This window comes from Orcinus orca, chromosome 13 (genome assembly GCF_937001465.1).
Source record: "Orcinus orca chromosome 13, mOrcOrc1.1, whole genome shotgun sequence".
In the NCBI taxonomy this organism is placed as follows: Eukaryota; Metazoa; Chordata; class Mammalia; order Artiodactyla; family Delphinidae; genus Orcinus; species Orcinus orca.
This window is the reverse complement of record NC_064571.1, coordinates 2069847-2089410: the sequence shown is the minus strand read 5'-3', so window position 1 is coordinate 2089410 and position 19564 is coordinate 2069847. Positions and strand designations below refer to the sequence as shown.

The following is a 19564-nucleotide window of genomic DNA, read 5'->3' as shown; positions in this document are numbered from 1 at the left end:
TGCTAAGTCCTGCAAGATGGGGAAGCTGCTCCCGGGGAGGGATTTTACTGAAGAGCGGTTTTTGTCACCACTTGACAACGGCAGCTGGAACCCGCCGAAGCCCTGAAGGTTAACTGTCTTCGCGATGGTTGCCTGAGGCCCAGGTGCCGACTTGGGCTACCCAGGAAGCTACGGTTCCGTTTATAATCTGTTAGCATCCGCCCGTGGAGGGCTTGTTCCAAGGCACGCACATCCTTCGCTGACCACCCTCCTGCGGCATGTGGAACCAGAAGTGAGCTGCCCCCGGGGCTGCCGCTTTAGCCTTGGCCCCCGTGTGCCCCTGCCTGAGGCCAGGTAGTCACCTGCCAGTGATGAGCTCCGGAGCGGTGCCCACCTCTGCGACTCCAAGCCAGCCCTGGGAGCAGAGAGCGGCCACGGTGGGGGGACCAGTGCTCACTAACTGCAGGAGCCCTTGCGCGGTTTGGGTTGGTGCTTTTGGCCGGGGAGGGGCGGTTCCTGGGGGAGACGTTCCCAGGGCTCCTCGAGGCATGTCCATGTACGGCTGACTGAGCGTCTTCCCCAAGAGAAGGCCTGTGGCAGAGACGGGTCACATGCCTTTAGCATGAACTGGGGTTTTTTCCACCAAGTTGACTATCAGGGCTTACTGGGTGGGCGTTTGACAGGGCTACGTCACAGAGATAAGCAGCTAGGATGTTAGAGGGAATCCTAGTGATGCTGGGTTCCCTGTTCTAGAGATGAAAGCCAGGGCCTTACTAGCAAAACCAGAGTGGGGTCTGAGTATGACAGTGGTCGTGTATCGGTGTTAACGTCCCAGTTTTGTGTCGAGGATGCCCTTGTGTGTGGAGATGACACCGTGTTGAGGTGATGGGACAGGGCGCTGGCAGCCTACTCTCAGATAGTTCAGGGAAAATAACATCCTTTGTGCTGTTCTTACAACTTATCTGTACATTGAACAAACGGGCAGACGTAGAGTGGTTTAGGGACTACCCCAGGCCGTGACGCTGGATCATAGCAGGGGAGAGGTTGTACCTCGGGCTTCCTGTTCTCTCCGGGCATCTGCGGTGCCGCAGGGCCTTACAGTCATCATCAGTCTTTCAGAGATCAGAGGATCGCCGAGGACCTGCTGAGATTGGACCTAACACACGAGGTTGCCGCCGGGTGTGAACGTGCCAGCGGATTCTTCCTCAGAACGGTTCCCCAGGACTTGGTTCCGAACTTTCCGTAATCATCCAGCAGGTGCCCTCCGTATCACTGGCAGGCAGGTGAGGGAACCCCGCCTCCTGCCGGAGCGGCCCAGGCTGCTCTGTGCCAGTTCAATGTAGGCATTTTTGTTGCAACAGAGATGGGGCGAGAGATGGGCTCCAGCCTCCGTGATGGGGAGGCCGTGGGGGGATTTTCTTTCCGGCACTGCGGGACTGTGGGTCTTTGCTGTGATCAGAAGCGTTCTCAGTAGGGCTGAAGCAGGGCAGGCTCTGTCCAGATGAGCCACGGGTGACGGATGCTGTAGTCGCTGGTTGTCACAGGCTGAGCTGGAGTCGTCCCTCCCTCGCTCTGTCCCTTGGAAATGCTTCTAAGCCACCTGGTTCCCCGCTGAGTGACCTTCGGGAACAATTACCAAAGGCTTTGAAGCAGGGATGCAGACGTGGTGTCGGGATCGGCTCCGTGTTACAGGGTGTGTGTGGATCAGACGGGGGAGGCCGGCTGGACGTTCTTTCACCTGGTGGGTAGAGTTCAGCCCCTGACTCTCTGCAGCCTGTGATGTAACTGGAAGAGTGACAGTGGCCCGGATGCGCGGGGGCCATTAGGACAGTGGCGCTGCCCATCCTGGCCCACCAGAAACGGCTGGATGAGGCCACTCGGGCCTCTCTTATCCTTGCGGAAGCAGCATACATAGGAGGGTGAGGCTGGGGTCTTTTCAGATCCAGGCTCGGCACACGCCCACACGCCAGTTGAGCGATTTGGGGCGAGCCGTGGAAGCCGCAGAGCCTCAGCTGCGGCGTCTGTAGGGCGGGATGAGGGACCACTCGTCTCATCAGATGGTCGAGGCTGAACTCCTTCACGTGAAGGATGCTCGGGGCTGGTCTTCGGTGGAGGGAGAGGCAGAGGCTGGGAGCAGGGGGCGCGTGGGAGGACAGTAAGTGAGCCGGCGGCACTGAGGGCCCTGGGTGACCCACACTGGGGAGGCCCCCATCATTAGGCCTGATGCTTTTGCAAAGGGGAGCCCCAGCGGTTGTCCTGTGGTGGACGGGGTGGTGGCCGTCGGGGTGTATGGCAGGCATCTTGATTCTGGTCCTCGGGGTGGGAGCGGCGGTGCCAGTGTGTCAGCAGGAGGCTGGGGACGAGATCTCAGGGTGGCCCGGGGGGATGTCACCAGCCCTGGGCTTCGAGGGAAGGCCCAGAACTCTGTGCCAACCGGGTGTGAAGCAGCAGGTTAGTCACAGGTGACTCAAGGGTCTGCAGCCTGAATGAACAACCGGCAGAAAGACCAGAGGGTTAGGGAAGTAGGAGGAGAACCTGGGCCGTGATGACGAGACGCGCTGGAGTTGATGGCGGGCCCTTCGGTGGGAATGTTTCACGCTTCAGGCATGATCTCAACTCCAGGAGACAAAATGCAGATTTTGCTGTCACACACGGCCTGCAGGGGAGCCCTGGCGTTTGAGGCATTTCGCGAGGTTCCTCCACCAAGCTTCCGCTCCGCCGTGGTCTCGGGGGCCTCCGTCTACTTTCTACAGCTGCCCCCAAGCCCTCCCCTGGGAGGGAGGCCCCGTGACAGCGGGTGCCTGGGACCCACGGCCTCCATAACCACCCTCCCCGCGCTCCCGACACCCATGTGACGCCCGAAGCCAAAAGGAAAGCTTAATGCAGCAGCAAATTCAACCCGAGACCCGGAACGGATGTCGTGTGCGTTTTCCAGTGTGTAGGCAGTGATAACGATTTCTGTGTGCCCCTCTGGTGCTACCTACCTGTAGACCTTTTTCTTTAATCTTCCCAGTAACCCTCAGAGGAATACACTAACATCCTTATATTTCACGTGAAAAAAATGAGACTTGGAGGTTAAGGGATGTGTGTGCCCAAGAACACACAGTAAGTGATGGGTTGAAATTCAGAGCAGGTCTGCCCGACTCCTCAAGCTCTGCTGTTGTTGGTCAGCCTTGGGGGTTGGGGATTCAGATTGCGGGGAGCCCTGGGGGGTGAGGGGAATGCCGCCTGCTTGGCATCGGTATTGGTGCATCTAGTCGCTCCCCGGTCCCGCCTGCACGGCTGGGTTGGTTTTCTCCCACCCTTGCTGCAGCCCCTGGGACTCGAGGGGACCAGCTATACTTCATAAGCATCGTTTCCTCCCGGCCCTGGGGGTTCACTTATCCATAACCGCCTGGTTCCGTCACAGTGAGGGGAGCAGGAGCCTTAATTAAAATGATTCGGAAGCCGAGTGTCCCAGGAACTCACCTGCTTTTCCCCAGATCGATTCTTATTTCGGCAGTAGTTGTGTCGGCAGCAGGCATGTTCCGGGGGGTCTGCGCGCGTGAGATTTCAGCCGTCTTTGCCATTCACAGGCTCTGTGTGTGACACGGGTTTCTGCACTCAGGTAGTCCTCAGAATTATCCTCTCTGAAATGCCTGTCTTTTATAAAACTGTTCATTGAAGACTGGTATACTTATTAAAAAAAAGAAAATTGGAAAATAGAAAAAACCAAAAATCACCTGTGATCTTATCACCCAGAAATAATCACTGTCGGCGTTTGCATCTGTTTGCTAAGTATCTCTACACACGTAGAATCAAAATCAGGTTGCAAAGGTGACTTCTTCGCATCAAAACCACTGTCACCAGGCAGTCAGTCCTGAAACGTCTACCCGATCGCGGAAGCCTGATCGCGACACGTGCGGGAAAGGACCTTTGCCGGGTGAGTTTGGTCCATGCCTCCCGGTTCCTTAGTGGTCAGGATGCTCTGTATAAAACCGAAGAGGAGAAGCTGATTCTTTATAGTGCATTTGTCTTAGAAGCAGTTTGGTTTCCTAGGTTGAATGTCCATAAAGAAAAAGAAAATTACCGTTAGTCTTTTTACATGTCACTTAAACATACTTCCTAAACTCAGTCACCTTCTAAGGAATCAGTACAAAAAGTACAAAGTACATTTTTCTCACTTAAAGTGCAGAGCCAGACCACGCCCCATGAAAAGTTTGTATGTAACATGCGAAGAAGATTGACAGATCTCAATTTGATTTTAAAGGTCCAGCTTCTCCAACCTATCACCTCTTCCCCGTATTAAAGCAGGGACTCTGGGTTTTCAGAGCTGCATTTAACACTTGAGGTGGACCTTTTCGGTCTCTGTCGTATAATCTACCGTTGTACGAACCCGAATTAGGTATTATGTGGCATAACTTAGAACTCTTTAGAATTCTGTCCTGCGAGATCGTTTGCGGTACGAATGACCCGCCGAATGTAACGCCCACAGACTATGGAAACGTCGACAGCGATTGTGGTGCTGGCGCCCAAAATAAACTTGGGTTTGTTTGCATATATCGTAAGTGTCCAAGTATTTAGAACAAGAAACGTAAAACAACTCACAACGGATTAGTGGGAGGATAATTAGAAAATAGAGACAGATTGTTCAAAAGAATGCTAATGGGAGAAGAGCCAGGAGAGGGGATGGGGAAGGAGGAGGGGTCTACGCTTGGGAGATAGAGGAGAAGCAGGTGTGCGGTGACATGGGGTCTTGAAGCCAGACGCGTCGGCCCCCGGGCCCCTCGAGCCCTGAGGAAGGACAAGGACACCATGTAAAGCATTTCCCAGTTTCTTTCCCAGCGACTGGCACCTGGGTTGCTTCTTATTAAAATGATCGTTTTTCTAAAGAACATCGATACCAGCCTTTCTTGACTCAAAGTTACTCAAGTGGGAGCCTTCAGTTTTAGAATAGAGAAAACGTGGACTACAGATGCTGAGAATTAAGTAAAATCTTCTTTCCGTGTTTCCAGCTGCGCTTCCCCATATGGCCCGCACTCAGTTTCAGATCTCGTCCATATGTCTCGAACGTTCCTCTTGCCTATTACACGCTCGTGGGGCCGGTGTGGGGTGCAGGGGGGTTTGTTCAGGACGGGTGCCGTGGTGCTGACTGCAGAGCCTCTGGGGCTGCTGGAAGGCCAACCAGGCGCCTCCTGCCCTGAGCCCCGCGCCCTGCAGCCACCGCTGCTCTCTGCACGGGCGGGCACCTGCTCACATCACTTTGTCCACAAGCCGCTCCCTGATCAGCCCCTGCAGCCTGCCATCCCTCTCTCTCAACTCTTAACTTCCTGTCTCTGCTTCCAAACTCACGGATTCTGTGAGCGTCCAGATTGTCCCCCGTGGTTCTCACGGCTGGGAAGCCACCTGGAGGGCAGCTCTAGGTGAGTTTTCGGGCTGGGGGTCTCCTGGAAGCCAGCCATCCTAGGGTGGCTGTTTGCAGGGAACCTCCATTGATTTTATAGTTTTGGCTTTATTCACGGAGCAAAGCAGTTGAGTGTCTAACTTGGAAGATTTACAAGTGGGTGTTCATCGTGGAGCGTGGATTGGTAGTGAAATGGTTGGGGTCCTTAGGCACTGATCTAAAGTGACCGGTCCTGTAGTATTTAGCCCAACATGCCCAGCCAGACACTGGTGACAGGAGTTGGCTGTAGGATCCAAAAGGGCCACTGACGGTTCTCCTGTGGTTGTTTTTGTGTAGCCTAGTACGTACAGTTAAGTTTAAAAAGTGAAGTTCATTCGACACTTTGGGCTCTCTGTGTAGAATTCTTGAATCCTGGAAAGGGCTCTGGAGATAACCTGGTCCACAGCTTCCTATGAAAATGAGGCACGTTGAGTTACTTGTCCAGGGTAACAAGGTGCTTCACAGCAGAGCCAGAAGCAGGCCTTGGGCCCAGGCAGGGCGCTGCCACAAAAGCCAGCCAGGAACGAGGGCCTGGCGGCCGAGCCCAGCTACATCAGGACCCCTCCCTGGAGCCGGCAGGGGCCTGGCCTCTTAGTAACCAGAGTTCACCTTGTCCAGAGCAGCGTGTGGTCCCGGAAGCCCTTCTGTCCAGCCTTGGAAGATGGCGTGTCCCTTGCACTTCCTAACTGAAGGCCAGCTTTGCACCGAGGAACGTCCTCTCCTGAGATGTTTCAGAGGGGCCTCGTGTCTTAGCTGCTCCTGAACCAGAGAGCAGGACTAAGGCCAGGCTGTCCCGCAGGAGCGTTTGAGGGAGAAAACAGACACGTGCACACCTCCGTGGAGAAAGCATCACCTGTTCTTTTCTCCACCGGACCTTGGCCCTCAACCAGAGAGGAGCGATGATAGCAGTAAAGCACCACGCCCACAGTCGCGCGGCTCCTGCTGCGTACGGGACGCTACATTCGGTCCCTTCCTCAGGCTTTGGACCCTCACAGCCGCCCCACCAGGGCCACTGACATCCCCGTGTCACGGCTGCAGAAACGGGAGAAGAGAGGGCAGAACTGCCAGGGCCACAAGCCAGTGGGGCAGGAGCCGGGCCTGGAGCAGGGTCAGAACTGGGGTCTGGTTGTCTGCCAGCCGCTCGCCCCCACCAGTGTGTCGTCCCTTTACTCGCTCGCTCTCTTTTTTGTTACCATATTTCATCTTGCTGAGCAGGCGTGGGCTCAAGAAGTTGCGCTTGTGAGCTTCTGCCCGGGGCTGACACTGTGTGGTACTTCAGAAGGTCACGTTGAATCCTTGCAGGTGCGCGGCCCACTCCCACCCCTGTTCTGCACACTCAGAGATGCTTGTGCTGATGCAGCAGTTACGTGTGTTGAGAGGTACTGAATATGTATTTTTAATTACAATCTATAATTACAATTTTTTAAAAAATTCTTTTGACTCGCATCCATGCTACCGTTTGGCTTTCGCATTTGGTTGACCATATCCTGTGCTTCTAAACCGCTTTTCTTCAGGCTTACACATTCAGTCATGTTCTATGCCTGCCTGCTCACGAGGGAACGGGCTCTCTCGGGGGCAGGGATGGAAATTCCGGTTCTGGGCCCTGGGCCTGTGCAATGGTAGCCTTTGCCCCGACGCATCTCCGTCTTGTGCCGGCTGCTGGTACATCTGCCCGCTGGAAAGGGGACCATCTGGGCACGTGGATGGTGAATGGCTCCCTTGTCCCTCGGCCAGCTGGCGGCCCGACGCGGGCCGTGTGGATCTGCCACAGGGGTGGCAGCTCCCATCCATCTCATGAAGGCTCCTTCCCCCCCCTGCCCCGTCCTGGACCAGCCCTCCCTGAACTTGGGGGTTCCATACGGCACGTAAGGGCACGTTTCATCGTAGGGTGAGGGGTACGCACCTAAGGTGCGCGTGTCTAGGAATAAAGAAGTAAACCCCCTGGGTTCGTGGCAGTTTCGGGGGGGGAGCATGGAGCCTCCGGTGTTTCCCACAGGCCGCACAGCAGACTGACTCCGCTTTAGGAAAGGACAGTGGTTTTCACCTTCGAAAGCTCGATTTAAGCTGCTAGTGGGAGAGAGGCTCCTGGCCCGACTTTATCCTCAGCCCTTCACCTCCCTGGGGCCTGGCACACCCCGCCCGTCAGGAGAAAGTGTTCCCCGCTCTTGCTGTGAGGACCTTACGGCGCAAGCGTCTGCTTTGCTGGTGCTGACGTGGCAGCGGCAGCCGCAGGGCTGCGGTTTCCTGCGGGTGAAATGGGTCCCCGGGACCAGCTGGACAGTACCAGGCATCTCAGACCTGGGCATGAGAGCCATCACCCGGCTGCTCCAGGTGACGCCTGCCCTCCTGTCACTCACTCAGAGGCGTGACCGCGGTGCGACCCGCTGGACCTGCAAGCCCAGGGAGGACGAAGCTGACCCCTAGGGCTGCATTTAGTCCTCCGTCCTGGACGCGGCTGGGAAGTGGGGTGTCCTCCTCTTCGAGTGGACCCGGTCCCTGTCAGTGAGGCAGGCGCGGTGCCAGGCGCAGTATCTTCCACCAGTGACGTGGGGACGAGGGTGAGATGGACCAGCTCTGTGCCCTGCCCACCACAGTCATGCTGCCTCCGCCGGGCGCGTCTCTGCCCCTCCCTCCCCTCCCCGGACCCCTGCCCAGTCCCCCCCCACCCCCGTTCTCCACACACTCTGCATCCTCCCCAGGCTCACACGTCCAGCAGGTAGCAGCGGTTGTGCCTCTGAGTGACAGGAGGGGCAGGTGCCACCTGGGGCAGCCACGCCCCAGTCTGCTTGGCCTGAGCCCCGGCCGGCTCTCAGATGCTCTGCACTGACCAGCCCGTCCGTCGCTCTCCGGGCTGCCCTGGGGGGCTCCTCCGAGACCTACCTCAGATGGGGCCGGTGGCCCTGGGTCCCCGTGCAGAGCAGAGCAGAAGTCGAGGTCAGGGGGCTTCGGTCGGTTAGGCCTAACGTCCATGCCACCCAGAATCACAGACCTCGAGTGCGGGCTCTTGGGGTAAATATTCAACCCCAGGCTGCTCTGGGATTAGGAAGCACGGCCTGTGTCTGCTCACCCCCGCGCACAGCCTGGGGGCTCCCTAACTTTTGCTCTGTTTTCTGCGTCGTACTCACCCACGCGTACCTGTTTTCTCAGGGGGGCTCACCAGTTTGGCGTATTTCAGGAGGTGAGGTGGAAGCAGGGGAATGAGAGTGGGGAAGGGTCATTTTATTTTTTCCAGAGTCCTTAATCAAAGTGACAGAAATCCAGAAATCAACTCAAAAGTAGCTAAAGAAAAACAACAGGAAGAAGAGGAGAATTTAAAGAGATTAGCTTTAACACATCATTGGGAAGTGTGGTTGGATTCCCGGGCCCAGCTCATGTCATCCAGGTTCTGTCTCTGGGCCTCTTCTTCACACAGGCGCCTACAGGTGGGGCTGACTCTTGAGAGCCAGTTTCCCCCACCCCAGGCTGCAGGGGGAGTTCTGATCCGAGCCCTGGGGATGGGCCCTGCTGAGACCACGAGAAGACAGAAACTGTTGAATAGAGATGGCGTAGCGGGTGTGGAACAGATTAAAGCAAGAGAGAACTACTGCATTAATCCTAAATGTGGTCCTTCAGAAAACCTTCAGTTTAGTAAATGTGAGGTTCTTCCTTTATTCAGATACTCGACTGTGAATCCTGGCACTAGACATTCTCTGGGTAGTGGAAGCTAGTCTGAAAAACTAGATACAAACTAAATGAACATATAGGACCACGGATAGCTATTAGGAGCCAAACATTAAATATATCCTCTTATATGAAAAGTTATTTCAGCTACTTTGTACCTGAACCAATCTTCTCAGACCTCCTTAGCGTTTAGTGATAAAAAGCTTTTGTATTAATAATTTCAGTTGACGTTCCTAACCCTGATGGGGAAAAAGCCCCACAAATTAATAACCTCTATGCTTAACTTAGTATAAATGACATTTTAAGTGCAAGGAAATTTTCTACTTGCATCTGGTTTATGTCACAAATCTGATTCGTAGCAAAAATAAAATGGCTTTGCCGTAGAGCTCCTGAAACTCAGGTGCGCTGTGTCTAAATGTATGGGCTGGAGTACTTGTACGAACTGTCCAATTTGTTTGGCATTTTATCTTAAATCTCCAGACTTCCAGCTGGAAGATGGCAGAACATATTTTAAAGTCGTCTGCTATAACATCCCTTTATCCTTTTTTTTGGTGGGGTGGGGGTACGCGGGCCTCTCACTGCTGTGGCCTCTCCCGTTGCGGAGCACAGGCTCCGGACGCGCAGGCTCAGCGGCCATGGCTCACGGGCCCAGCCGCTCCGCAGCATGTGGGATCTTCCCGGACTGGGGCACGAACCCGCGTCCCCTGCATCAGCAGGCGGACTCCCAACCGCTGCGCCACCAGGGAAGCCCTTGCTTTTTTTTTAAGTAGTGATTTCCATTCCTTCTTCGTTCTTTCCTCGTGGAAGGTATGGCATTTTATACATTACTGAACGAGCTTAGAGAAAGTCATAACTTTGCGGGAAGAAAGTTACTCAACATCGCCAAATGCAGCGTGCTGGCAGTAGGAAAGGTTTCCTAGTGGCCACGTTCTACATATTCTCATCCATGATTGATGGGTCCAGTGCGGGCCGCATCAACACCTGCAACAAAACGTCCAAACACCACATTCTGTACGGTGGAGGATTTTACGGTGAACTTGAGAACTAAAAGAGATGCACACCATTTGAACTCGTCCTAGATCTTGTGAAAACATGTTAGTGCTCTCCGGGCCTCAGTCCGTCCATCGTGGCCTGGCCGGAGCTGCCTGGGTGTCCCGCACCACGTGGTCGGTACCCGAGGCCAGGGTGTGGTGAGGAATGTGGCCAGCTGCTCTGGGAGGTGCTTCTGTCTGCGGCCCAGGCTGACCCGGAATCCGTGCTCTGGCCCTGGGGAGCAGGCCTTGGAAAGGGCCAGGAAGCGCGTTCTCCCAAATGTGGCCCAGAGAGGGGGCGAGCGGAAGCCCTGGTTAGCGAGGGCATCTGGTGGGCCAGGTCCTGGTTAGTTACTGTTCAGTAGGTGAAGATGGGCTGGGACTTGGCAGAAGGGCTGTGAGGCTCTTGCCTCTCCTGTCGGGAAAAACATGAAATCAGAAGGAAATTAATCACATTATCCTTGTTAAAATCACAACACACATTGGAGTCAGGTTGTGTTTTTGATACAACTGGAAGAAGGAGGTGGTCTGACTTGAATGAACGAAGAAAAAGAAAGCAGAAGATGTGGGGAAATACACAGGCAGAGAAAGTGGGGAGCAGGGGAGTTCCCACACTGCCTCCTTCCCTAAAAGATAACGGATTTGCCTTTGAATTAGAGCCTGGACGCCAAGGCCGTTCAGAGCCTGGGGCTCATACACGGGTCTCTGTCCCCTCCGACCTGGCATCTCGTAGCTGGCACGCGGCGGCAGTCACGTGGCCTTGGGTGAGGTCCAGGCAGGGGGAGATGACGGGGTCCTGAACCTCCAGAGCCTCCTCGTTTGACGTCCTTGTGATCCCGGCTGCGTGACTCTCCGGAGCCGTTCACCTGGTTGTCCTCATTCAGAAAGGCCGCCCTGGCTGCTGGTGGGTGGGTCCCCTTCCCTCTGACGCCTTTCTCCTCCCTCCTGCTGTTCCCCGGGGCTCCCCAGGGCTCCCAGCCCTTCGGCCCCATCCACCCGGGCTCTGGCCTCGGGCAGAATCAGGGTCAGGGAAGAACTGGGGAAGAAGAGGAAGCTGAGAGCCTTTGTCAACAACCCAGGACTTTGTTCTGTTTACACATTGCCACCTGACGCCCCCTCCAGCCTGCCCCAGCTGTCCCCAGACTTGTCCTGGGGCCCCAGCCTGTTGCTCGTGATGCATTTCTTATCCCAAACCTTCTTTCCCTAACCTCAGCCCCACTTCCACCCAGACACACAGGGCCCATTTTATTCCCTAGAATCAGAGGAAGTGTTCATCACAGTTTGGGAGGGTGCGTGAGGGGAATTCGAAACCCCATTTCAGAGCCCTGAATGCATTTGCCCATGGAAATCATGACACGAGTAATGAGCATCTGCTGTCACGCTTCACACTAGCCTCTGACGGAACTGTGCTTCTTGAAGACTCTGGATTAAATAGGCTTTCATTGGATCACGGTCTGTCTGTGCCACTCCACTGGCTGCGTGTGTTGGGCCAGTTCCCTGGTCTCGTTCAGCCTCGGTTTCCCCATCTGCAGAAATGGGGGGAGCCGGGTCTGTCACAGGACCGTCGTGAGGTTCAGATCATGTAGATGTCAGTGCGGCCGGGCTCCTCCCTACCCACCCCTGACACACACCTGCCTCCTGCATTTCACTGCGCCAGCCGCCATGTATCTCTGCTCCCATAAGATAATGTTTCCCAGGTGCCAAACGCCTGACGGGCAAAGTTTCTGTTTGGGTGGCCGTCTGGCACGTAGGGTCACGGCCAAGAGTGTTCAGAGAGGACTTAGACCCTCTCCTGGTAAAATATCTGAGAAAAAAGAAATTCAACACCCAGCTCAACACCAGTTAGGAAGAGTCATAATTATTCGTAAAGCACGTTCTGTGCTTTATATGCATAATCTGAACTTAGGTACCTGTTCTAGGCTGATTTGTCCTCAAAATTCATATGTTGATGTCCCATTCCCCAGAATCTCAAAGTGTGGCTGTATTTGTATAGGGCCTTTAAACAGGTAATTAAGTTTGAATGAGGTTTCTTAGGGTGGCCCTAATTCAGCATGACTGGTGTCCTGTAGGGAGAGGAAATTAGGACACAGAATGCAGACGTGGTGAGAAGGCAGCCGTCTGTAAGCCAGGGAGAGAGGCCTCTGAAGGAACCAGCCCTGTTGACCCTTCACCTGTGACTTCCAGCCCCCAGAGCCATGAGAAAACACGTTTCTGTTGTCAAAGGCCCCCAGTCTGTTACGGCCCCCCTCGCAGACTGATCCAGTGCCATCGTCCACATTTTAGGGTAAGAAAACTAAGACCCAGAGAGGCTAAGTAACTTGCCCAAGAGCACACAGCTAATTAGTGGCTGATGCGGGATTCCTGCTGAGGCCGTGCTCTCAGTCATTCTGCTGTGCTACCCCCAAGACCCCAGCCCGGAGTTGCCTCAAAGACCGTTTAGGTCATGTTAGAGCAAAACAGGTTAATTTTCCAGGGCTGTTTGTACGTAGAAAGTTCCAGTCTTGATAGAGACATATAAGCTTCTCTTATGGGCAGGGAGTGTGCCTGTCTTACCTCACTCTCCCCAGAGTCTAGGAAGGTTCCTGGAAGGAGCTCAAGGCTGAAGTAATGAAATTATTTTGTGTTTGAAAAAAAGCAGACAAAGCAGTATGTTCATTCAGCGGTATGACTGACTTACGTAAGTGTCTTCCACAACGCATTATGAGGCATAAGGTCTTCCATGGCGTACTACGAGGCGTAAGGTCCGCCGTTGTCTTTTCTGTTGATCTTGACACCTTTCCGCCTTTTTTTATATATATTTTAATTTTATTGGATTATAGTTGACTTACAGTGTTGTGTCAGTTTCACGTGTACAGCAAAGTGATTCAGTTATACATATACATATGTTTCATTCTTAGGTTCTTTTCTCATATAGGTTATTCCAGAGTATTGGGTAGAATTCCCTGTGCTCTACAGTAGGTCCCTGTTGGTTATCTATCTTACGTATAGTAGTGTGCAGTGACACCTTTACGTCTTGATGAATATTCTAAAAGCTGCTCTTCCCTGGCTCTTCAGGTAGGCTTCCTCGCTCACAAATTTGGAAAGGTCTCCTAGAGAGTTATTTTTAAATGTTATTTCTTGAAATCGTTGTTACCCATAAAGATTGCACTCTGCCTGGCCATTCCCGCTCCACGTGCTGACGGCCCCAGGAGGTCTGAAGGCCTTCGTGCCCGAGATTCCTGGGTGGAAGTTTACTTCCATGAACTGTCCCGTGTGCCTCTGGATTAGGACGCCATTGAATCATCACAATGCCGTGTCATTGCAGAGTTGAGCTCACCTAGCTTTGAAATCAGAGGCTGAGAGGTTCATGTTTTCAGGTGTAAAGCAAATGAACTCTTACATGGAAATCGAAATGTTTGACTTGGTCCAGTGTCCCGGCTTACTCTTCATTTCCCGTGCACTTGAGTAAGACGCTGAAGAACCAAAAGAAACAGCAGAAGCCATTAGCTTAAAGAATTGGTGTCTCAGAGCCTCCCTGGTGGCGCAGTGGTTAAGAATCCGCCTGCCAGTGCAGGGGAGGCGGGTTCGAGCCTTGGTCTGGGAAGATCCCACATGCCGCGGAGCAGCTAAACCCGTGCGCCACAATTACTGAGCCTGTGCCCTACAGCCCGCGAGCCACAACTACTGAGCCCAGGCACTCTAGGGCCTGTGTTCCGCAACAAGAGAAGCCCGCACACCGCAACGAAGAGTAGCCCCCGCTCGCCACAACTAGAGAAAGCCCGCGTGCAGCAACGAAGACTCAACGCAGCCAAAAATAAATAAATAAAATAAATATATTAAAAAAAAAAAAAGAATTGGTGTCTCCACTTGAAGATCCAAGTGAGTGAGCACTTATCACGGGTGTGCTGTCACCTCACACTCCTTGCCCTGCTTGTGGCACTGAGCGGAGCACGTGTCCCGGGGCAGAGAACGCAGCCGAGGCGGGTCTGCTCTGGAAGCCAGCGCCCAACTCTCTGTGGTCGGAGACGATCATGATGCCTCCTTTCATTCCTCTGACCACCCCACCTGGCAGGGGAGTAGGAGCAAAGGTAATTCTCAGGACCAAGCTGTCTTTACTGCAGGGAATTAAGGGAGAAGGAGGTACAAGCTACCCATAAAAGCGCTTTGGTGTCCTTTCAGGAGAAAACAAACATTTGCCGGTGGCCACAGTTTCCATGCCACGAAAACCTCCTCCCTGACTTAGCTGGGAGACGTGGCGGGTGAGCGGCATGGCGGGCCCCCCATCCAGGTCCACGTCCGCATCTCTGGGGCCGACGTGCCCTCCTCCCCTCGGCTCACTTTCTACAAGGTTCCGGAATTCCGTGCATTTTAACCAGGTTAAAGCATTTTTCCTTAGGGCTTTTCCAGCTGTGTTCCTCAGGCACAGGAAGGGATAATTTTCACATTATAGCTCAGCACTGACTCACCTATGTGACTGAAGCAGCAATTCTCTGTTTGATGCACTCTGAGATTCTCTATTTTGTTCCCTTTTAAAAAGAAGACAGCACATACACATAGGCCGGTCACAACCCCGTTCAACCGATTTTCTGATCCATTAGTGGTTTTTCAATCAGAATGTGAAAAATTCTGCCTTAGATTTAATGTATCGGCTAGTTTTTTTCCTTCTAATTCACTCATCACAACTTGTGGGAAGTCTCTGCAGTGTTGAAAGAAAAGAACAGAAGGAAGGAGGGGTATGGGTTTCTGCCCAGTGGGGCCGCTCCACTGCCAGGTGGCCCCGGGAGGGCACTGAGTGTCCTCGGATGGAGGAGAGGGTGCTGGCCTCAGCACAGGCCAGCCCTGAGGGGTGCTGAGAGCTGGGGCGGCTCTGCGAGCTCATTTTGTCCAACTTCCCGTCCAAAACGCATAAGACGTTTTCTGTCCTTTTTTTTTATTTTATTTTTTTAGGTCTTTTGTAGTAGTGGCACAGGGATGCTCTCATCATTTTCAGACTTTACACTGTTCTATCCTCTTGGTTTGCTGGTGCTCTAGCAGGTTTTTGAGGAAAGCAGAGAGATCGGTTTTGGTAATAACCAGCTTTTAGGCATTTAGCCACTGTCACCTTCTCTGCTGGTGAGTGGCTGGTCGCCAGCCATGGGACCCAGTCCGTCCTATATCAGGTGCAGGTGCTGCCTCTTGGACCAGGCCCCGCCCTGAGCCCTTGTCGGGTCGCCGGACGCTGAGCCCCGTGCCCGCGTGGAGCCCATGCCGGGTCCCCACGCGCTGAGCCCTGTCCCCGCACTGAGCTTTGCCGTGTCTCCGCAGGCCTCGGCAGGACCCGCAGGAAGACAAGCGCCCGAGATGCATCGCCCACACCCAGCATGGACGCGGAGTTCCCCGCCAACGGAGGCGGCGCCGACCGCATCTACGACCTCAGCATCCCGGCCGTGGTCAAGTTCGCGTACGCGGCCGAGCGCGAGGACGAGCTGTCGCTGGTGAAGGGCTCGCGCGTCACCGTCATGGAGAAGTGCAGCGACGGCTGGTGGCGGGGCAGCTACAACGGGCAGGTGGGCTGGTTCCCATCCAACTACGTGCTGGAGGAGCTGGACGAGGCGGCCGCCGACGCGCCCGGGGGCCCGAGCCTGCGGCCCAGCGCCGCGCTCAGCAACGGCCAGGGCGCGCGGGTCCTGCACGTGGTGCAGACGCTGTATCCCTTCAGCTCGGTCACCGAGGAGGAGCTCAACTTCGACAAGGGCGAGACCATGGAGGTGATCGAGAAGCCCGAGAACGACCCCGAGTGGTGGCGCTGCCGCAACGCGCGTGGCCAGGTCGGCCTGGTGCCCAAGAACTACGTGGTGGTGCTGAGCGAGGGCCCGGCCCTGCACGCCGGCTCTGGCCCCGCGGGGCCTGCGCGCGCCGGCCGGTTCGCGGGCCGCGAGTGGTACTACGGGAACGTGACGCGCCACCAGGCCGAGTGTGCGCTCAACGCGCGGGGCGTGCAGGGCGACTTCCTCGTCCGCGACAGCGAGTCCTCGGTGAGTGCGGGGTTGGGGGGGCAGAGGGGTGTGCCCGTGTGTGTGCACGTGTGTGCGGGTCTGTGTGTGTGATGTGTACACGTGTGCGTGTGTGCGCGGGGCGCGCAGGGCGGCTTGCTCATCAGGGACAGAGAGTCCGCGTTGAGTGGAACGCTCGAAGGAAGCGGAGAGTATGTATGTGTGTACGTTCGTGTGCCATTCCCTTCTCAGGTGTGTGAATGGCCTCAAGCAGCAAGGGTATTTGGGGCTCATGTTAAGAGGGATGAACACAGTTGGTCTGTGTTCTGAGACCCCCCGCTCTGCCGTGGGCTGAAATCCGCCTGGACTGCCCGGCCTTAGCTGCACCTCTCCTCCGGGAGGTGCGTTCTTGCAGGTGGCACGGTAAGTACAGTGTGTTGTTAGCTTCTGAAGGTTTGCTGCCTCTTGACTGAGATCACCCCTGTTCTGTCGTGCAGACTCAAATGTCATTCTCTCCCCTGGTTTCCCCGTTAATGACCCCGTCTCAGCCCTGGCGGCTGACCTTGTTTCCTCTCTGGGTCTGAGACACATCAGATGTTCTCGGCAAGGCGGGCACCCGGGTTCTGACACAGCCTTTTGTTGGTTGGTTGGTTTTGCTTTTTAAGCCGTGTAATCCTCAGTACATCTCTGCCTCAGGCACCACTGAGTTTATTTCTGAAAAGCTTTTAAAGCACTGAGGAAGAGAACAGAAACGGAAAAGACAGTTGTCGAGAGAGAGGAGTTTGTGTGTGAGCAGAGTCGGCGGCATGAGGCCTCTCGACCTGGAGCAGACTGGTTTCCAGCACAGGTTCGGAGGTCTGTGTTTCAGGTGCATGGCCGAGCCCGTCTGGGGGAACCGGGCTGTGTCTCGCGAATTAGCCTTTTTGTGTTTTCATTGTGGAGGTACTACTAAACCGATGTTGTCGATCCCTGCAAATACACCTTCCAGAGTGAGTCCCCCCGAAAGGAGAGTTTTGAAGATCGAGTCCAGTGTAATTTCCTTTGTACTGGTTCCTGCAGACTTCAGCTTACTTTTTAATTCTTTTTTCTTTTTTGGCTACATTGGGTCTTCGTTGCTGCACGTGGGCTTTCTGTAGCTGCGGCGAGCGGGGGCTACTCTTCGTTGCAGTGCGTGGGCTTCTCATTGTGGTGGCTTCTCTTGTTGCAGAGCACGGGCTCTAGGCGTGCAGGCTTCAGTAGTTGTGGCACACGGGCTCAGTAGTTGTGGCACACGGGCTTAGTTGCTCTATGGCATGTGGGACCTTCCTGGATCAGGGAACGAACCCGTGTCCCCTGCATTGGCAGGCGGATTCTTAACCACTGTGCCACAGGTAAGTCCCAGTTTAATTTTTTAAACGCAACCTGTAAGACTGGTAAGCTCGTGCTACGTACTGTAATTGTTGTCTTCTGAGAAGGTTGATACCACAATAAGTAAGTGCATAGTCAAGGTTCCTGTTGACTGATCTGGGAGGAGCTCGAGGCCCCAGAAGTGATTTTCCCCTTCAGAGAGGGGGGCAGATGTGGTGGTGGTGGAAACTGGCCCCCTGATGGCGGCAGCAGGTCGTGGAGTCGGCGGCGCCTGCCCTGTGCTTGGGCAAAGCGCTCAGGGCCTGAACGCTAACTGCATCTGAAGTCTGAATACTGAGCTTTTCTTTGCTTTCTTTTTTTCCTTAAATTTTAATTGAAGTATAGTTGATTTACAATGTTGTGTTAATTTCAGGTCTACAGCAAAGTGAATCAGCTATACATATACATATATCCCCTCTGTTTTAGATTCTTTTCCCATATAGGCCATTATAGAGTATTGAGTAGAGTTCCCTGTGCTATACAGTAAGTAGGTCCTTGTTGATTATCTGTTTTATATATAGTAGTGTGTGTATGTCAACCCCATTCTCTCAATTTATCCCTCCCCCCTTTATCCCCTGGTGACCATAAGTTTGTTTTCTACATCCATGGCTCTACTTCTCTTTGGTAAATAAGTTCATTTGTACCTTTTTTTTTAGATTCCACATATAAGCGATACCATAAAGACAAAGATCATATGATATCGCTGAGGTTTTCTTATCCAGAGTTGGTGGTTTCTGGCAGGACATCACATTAAGTTGTTCTAACGTGAGGTCAGCTCCATGCACAGATCAGGGCGGAGGCTTCAGAGAATCGGGTCCGGAGCACTTCCAGCCCTCCTGAGAGAACCTCAGAGGAAGCACCGGTTACCCGATCAGAGTAGGAGGTGATCAAGGGACAGGTTCGATCCGAGTCGAGGAGTATTGTCTTGATTTTGGAATGTTGGGTTTGAAGAGACGTCTTAGAAGGGAGAGGGCTGAAAGCAGCCCCCCAGTGTGGAGACAGCGCCCCACGTCCTTCTGTCCGGGTCTGGGGTAGGGGACAGTCCTTGGCAGAAGGTAGAGGGACATCGCTGGCTTAGGGAGGACCTGTCGCTTTTCTATGGGACACACATGCAGGCAGTGGTCACTGTCTGATCTCGGGACTGAGTCCTTTTGGAGGTGGAGGGGTACTTTATCTGGCCTCCATCCCAGAACTTGAAGAAGCTCCAGTGTCACATTTGTCTCACATTATTAGACAAAAAGCTAACTTTTTCTAAATCATTGAAACATTAATTGTTTATATTTTATTTTAACCATTTTTTAGGGGAGCCTTTCCAAATTTTTTTCCTTCCGTTTTAACTTAGAAAACCAAGCTCACGACAGCTCATCGTGTGCTGGGACCATTGACTCCCGGGGCAGAGGAAGGGGTTTGTTTGCTGGGACCTGGTCAGCTCTGCACTGGTGGCACTGGCTTGGGCTGAAGGCCACCAGGTGGCCCGAGGGTGCGCAGGGCCGCTTGTGTCCTGACGGAACTCGCCGTGACGTGGCACCTTCTGCTGTTCGCGTGCCTGCCTTGTGCCAACGGACTCTCAGGCGTGTCGCTGCTCTCGTCCTGCAGAGCCACAACAGAGAGGCCGGCTGCGCTGTCTTCCTGCTCGTAGCCAGTCCGTGCTCAGCTCGTCTGCAGCGGCGAGGAGCCGTCCGGATGTACAGATGGGCAAGTCCCTTGCCTATTCCTTTTCCGCCATCCACTGCATCTGCCTTCCTGCCACTGTCTCCCCATCTCCTTCCTCCCCTCCTTTGTCTTTTTCTCTGTGCATTTTGGCATCTCTAAGGTGAGAGCCTGGGCTCCAAAGCCACCGCCAGGCCGGTGTGAGCCCTTAGCTTCATAATCTTGCAGGTTCTGGGTCGGCGTTCCTGCCGGACTCAGAGGCATCCCCACTTAATTTCCTTTCCTTCCTTGTGGTCTGTGGGCCCAGGGCTCGCCTTGGATTGAGGGAACTGCAGGACCTCCTCTGTAAGCACAGCTTTTTTAGAGTGCATCTTCAAGATGCGTTTCATTTTTTAAATATCCTGAGGGATTCCAAGGTAAATAAGCTCGACTCTTGCTTGGTATTTTGCATTTAAAAATATTTCATATTTTTCTGTTTTGAAAAG

The 19564-nt window shown here is 54.0% G+C and overlaps 1 protein-coding gene across 8 annotated transcripts in view; it reads left to right on the top strand.

Moving 5' to 3' along the window:
- NCK2 (NCK adaptor protein 2) overlaps nucleotides 1-19564 on the top strand; it is a 133172-nt gene that overhangs the window by 98299 nt on the left and 15309 nt on the right. For all 8 annotated transcript variants that reach the window (XM_049696182.1, XM_049696180.1, XM_049696176.1 and 5 more), the window contains one exon: nucleotides 15376-16085. In XM_049696182.1, the coding sequence (XP_049552139.1) occupies nucleotides 15376-16085 (710 nt within the window). The remainder of the gene's footprint in view (nucleotides 1-15375; nucleotides 16086-19564) is intronic.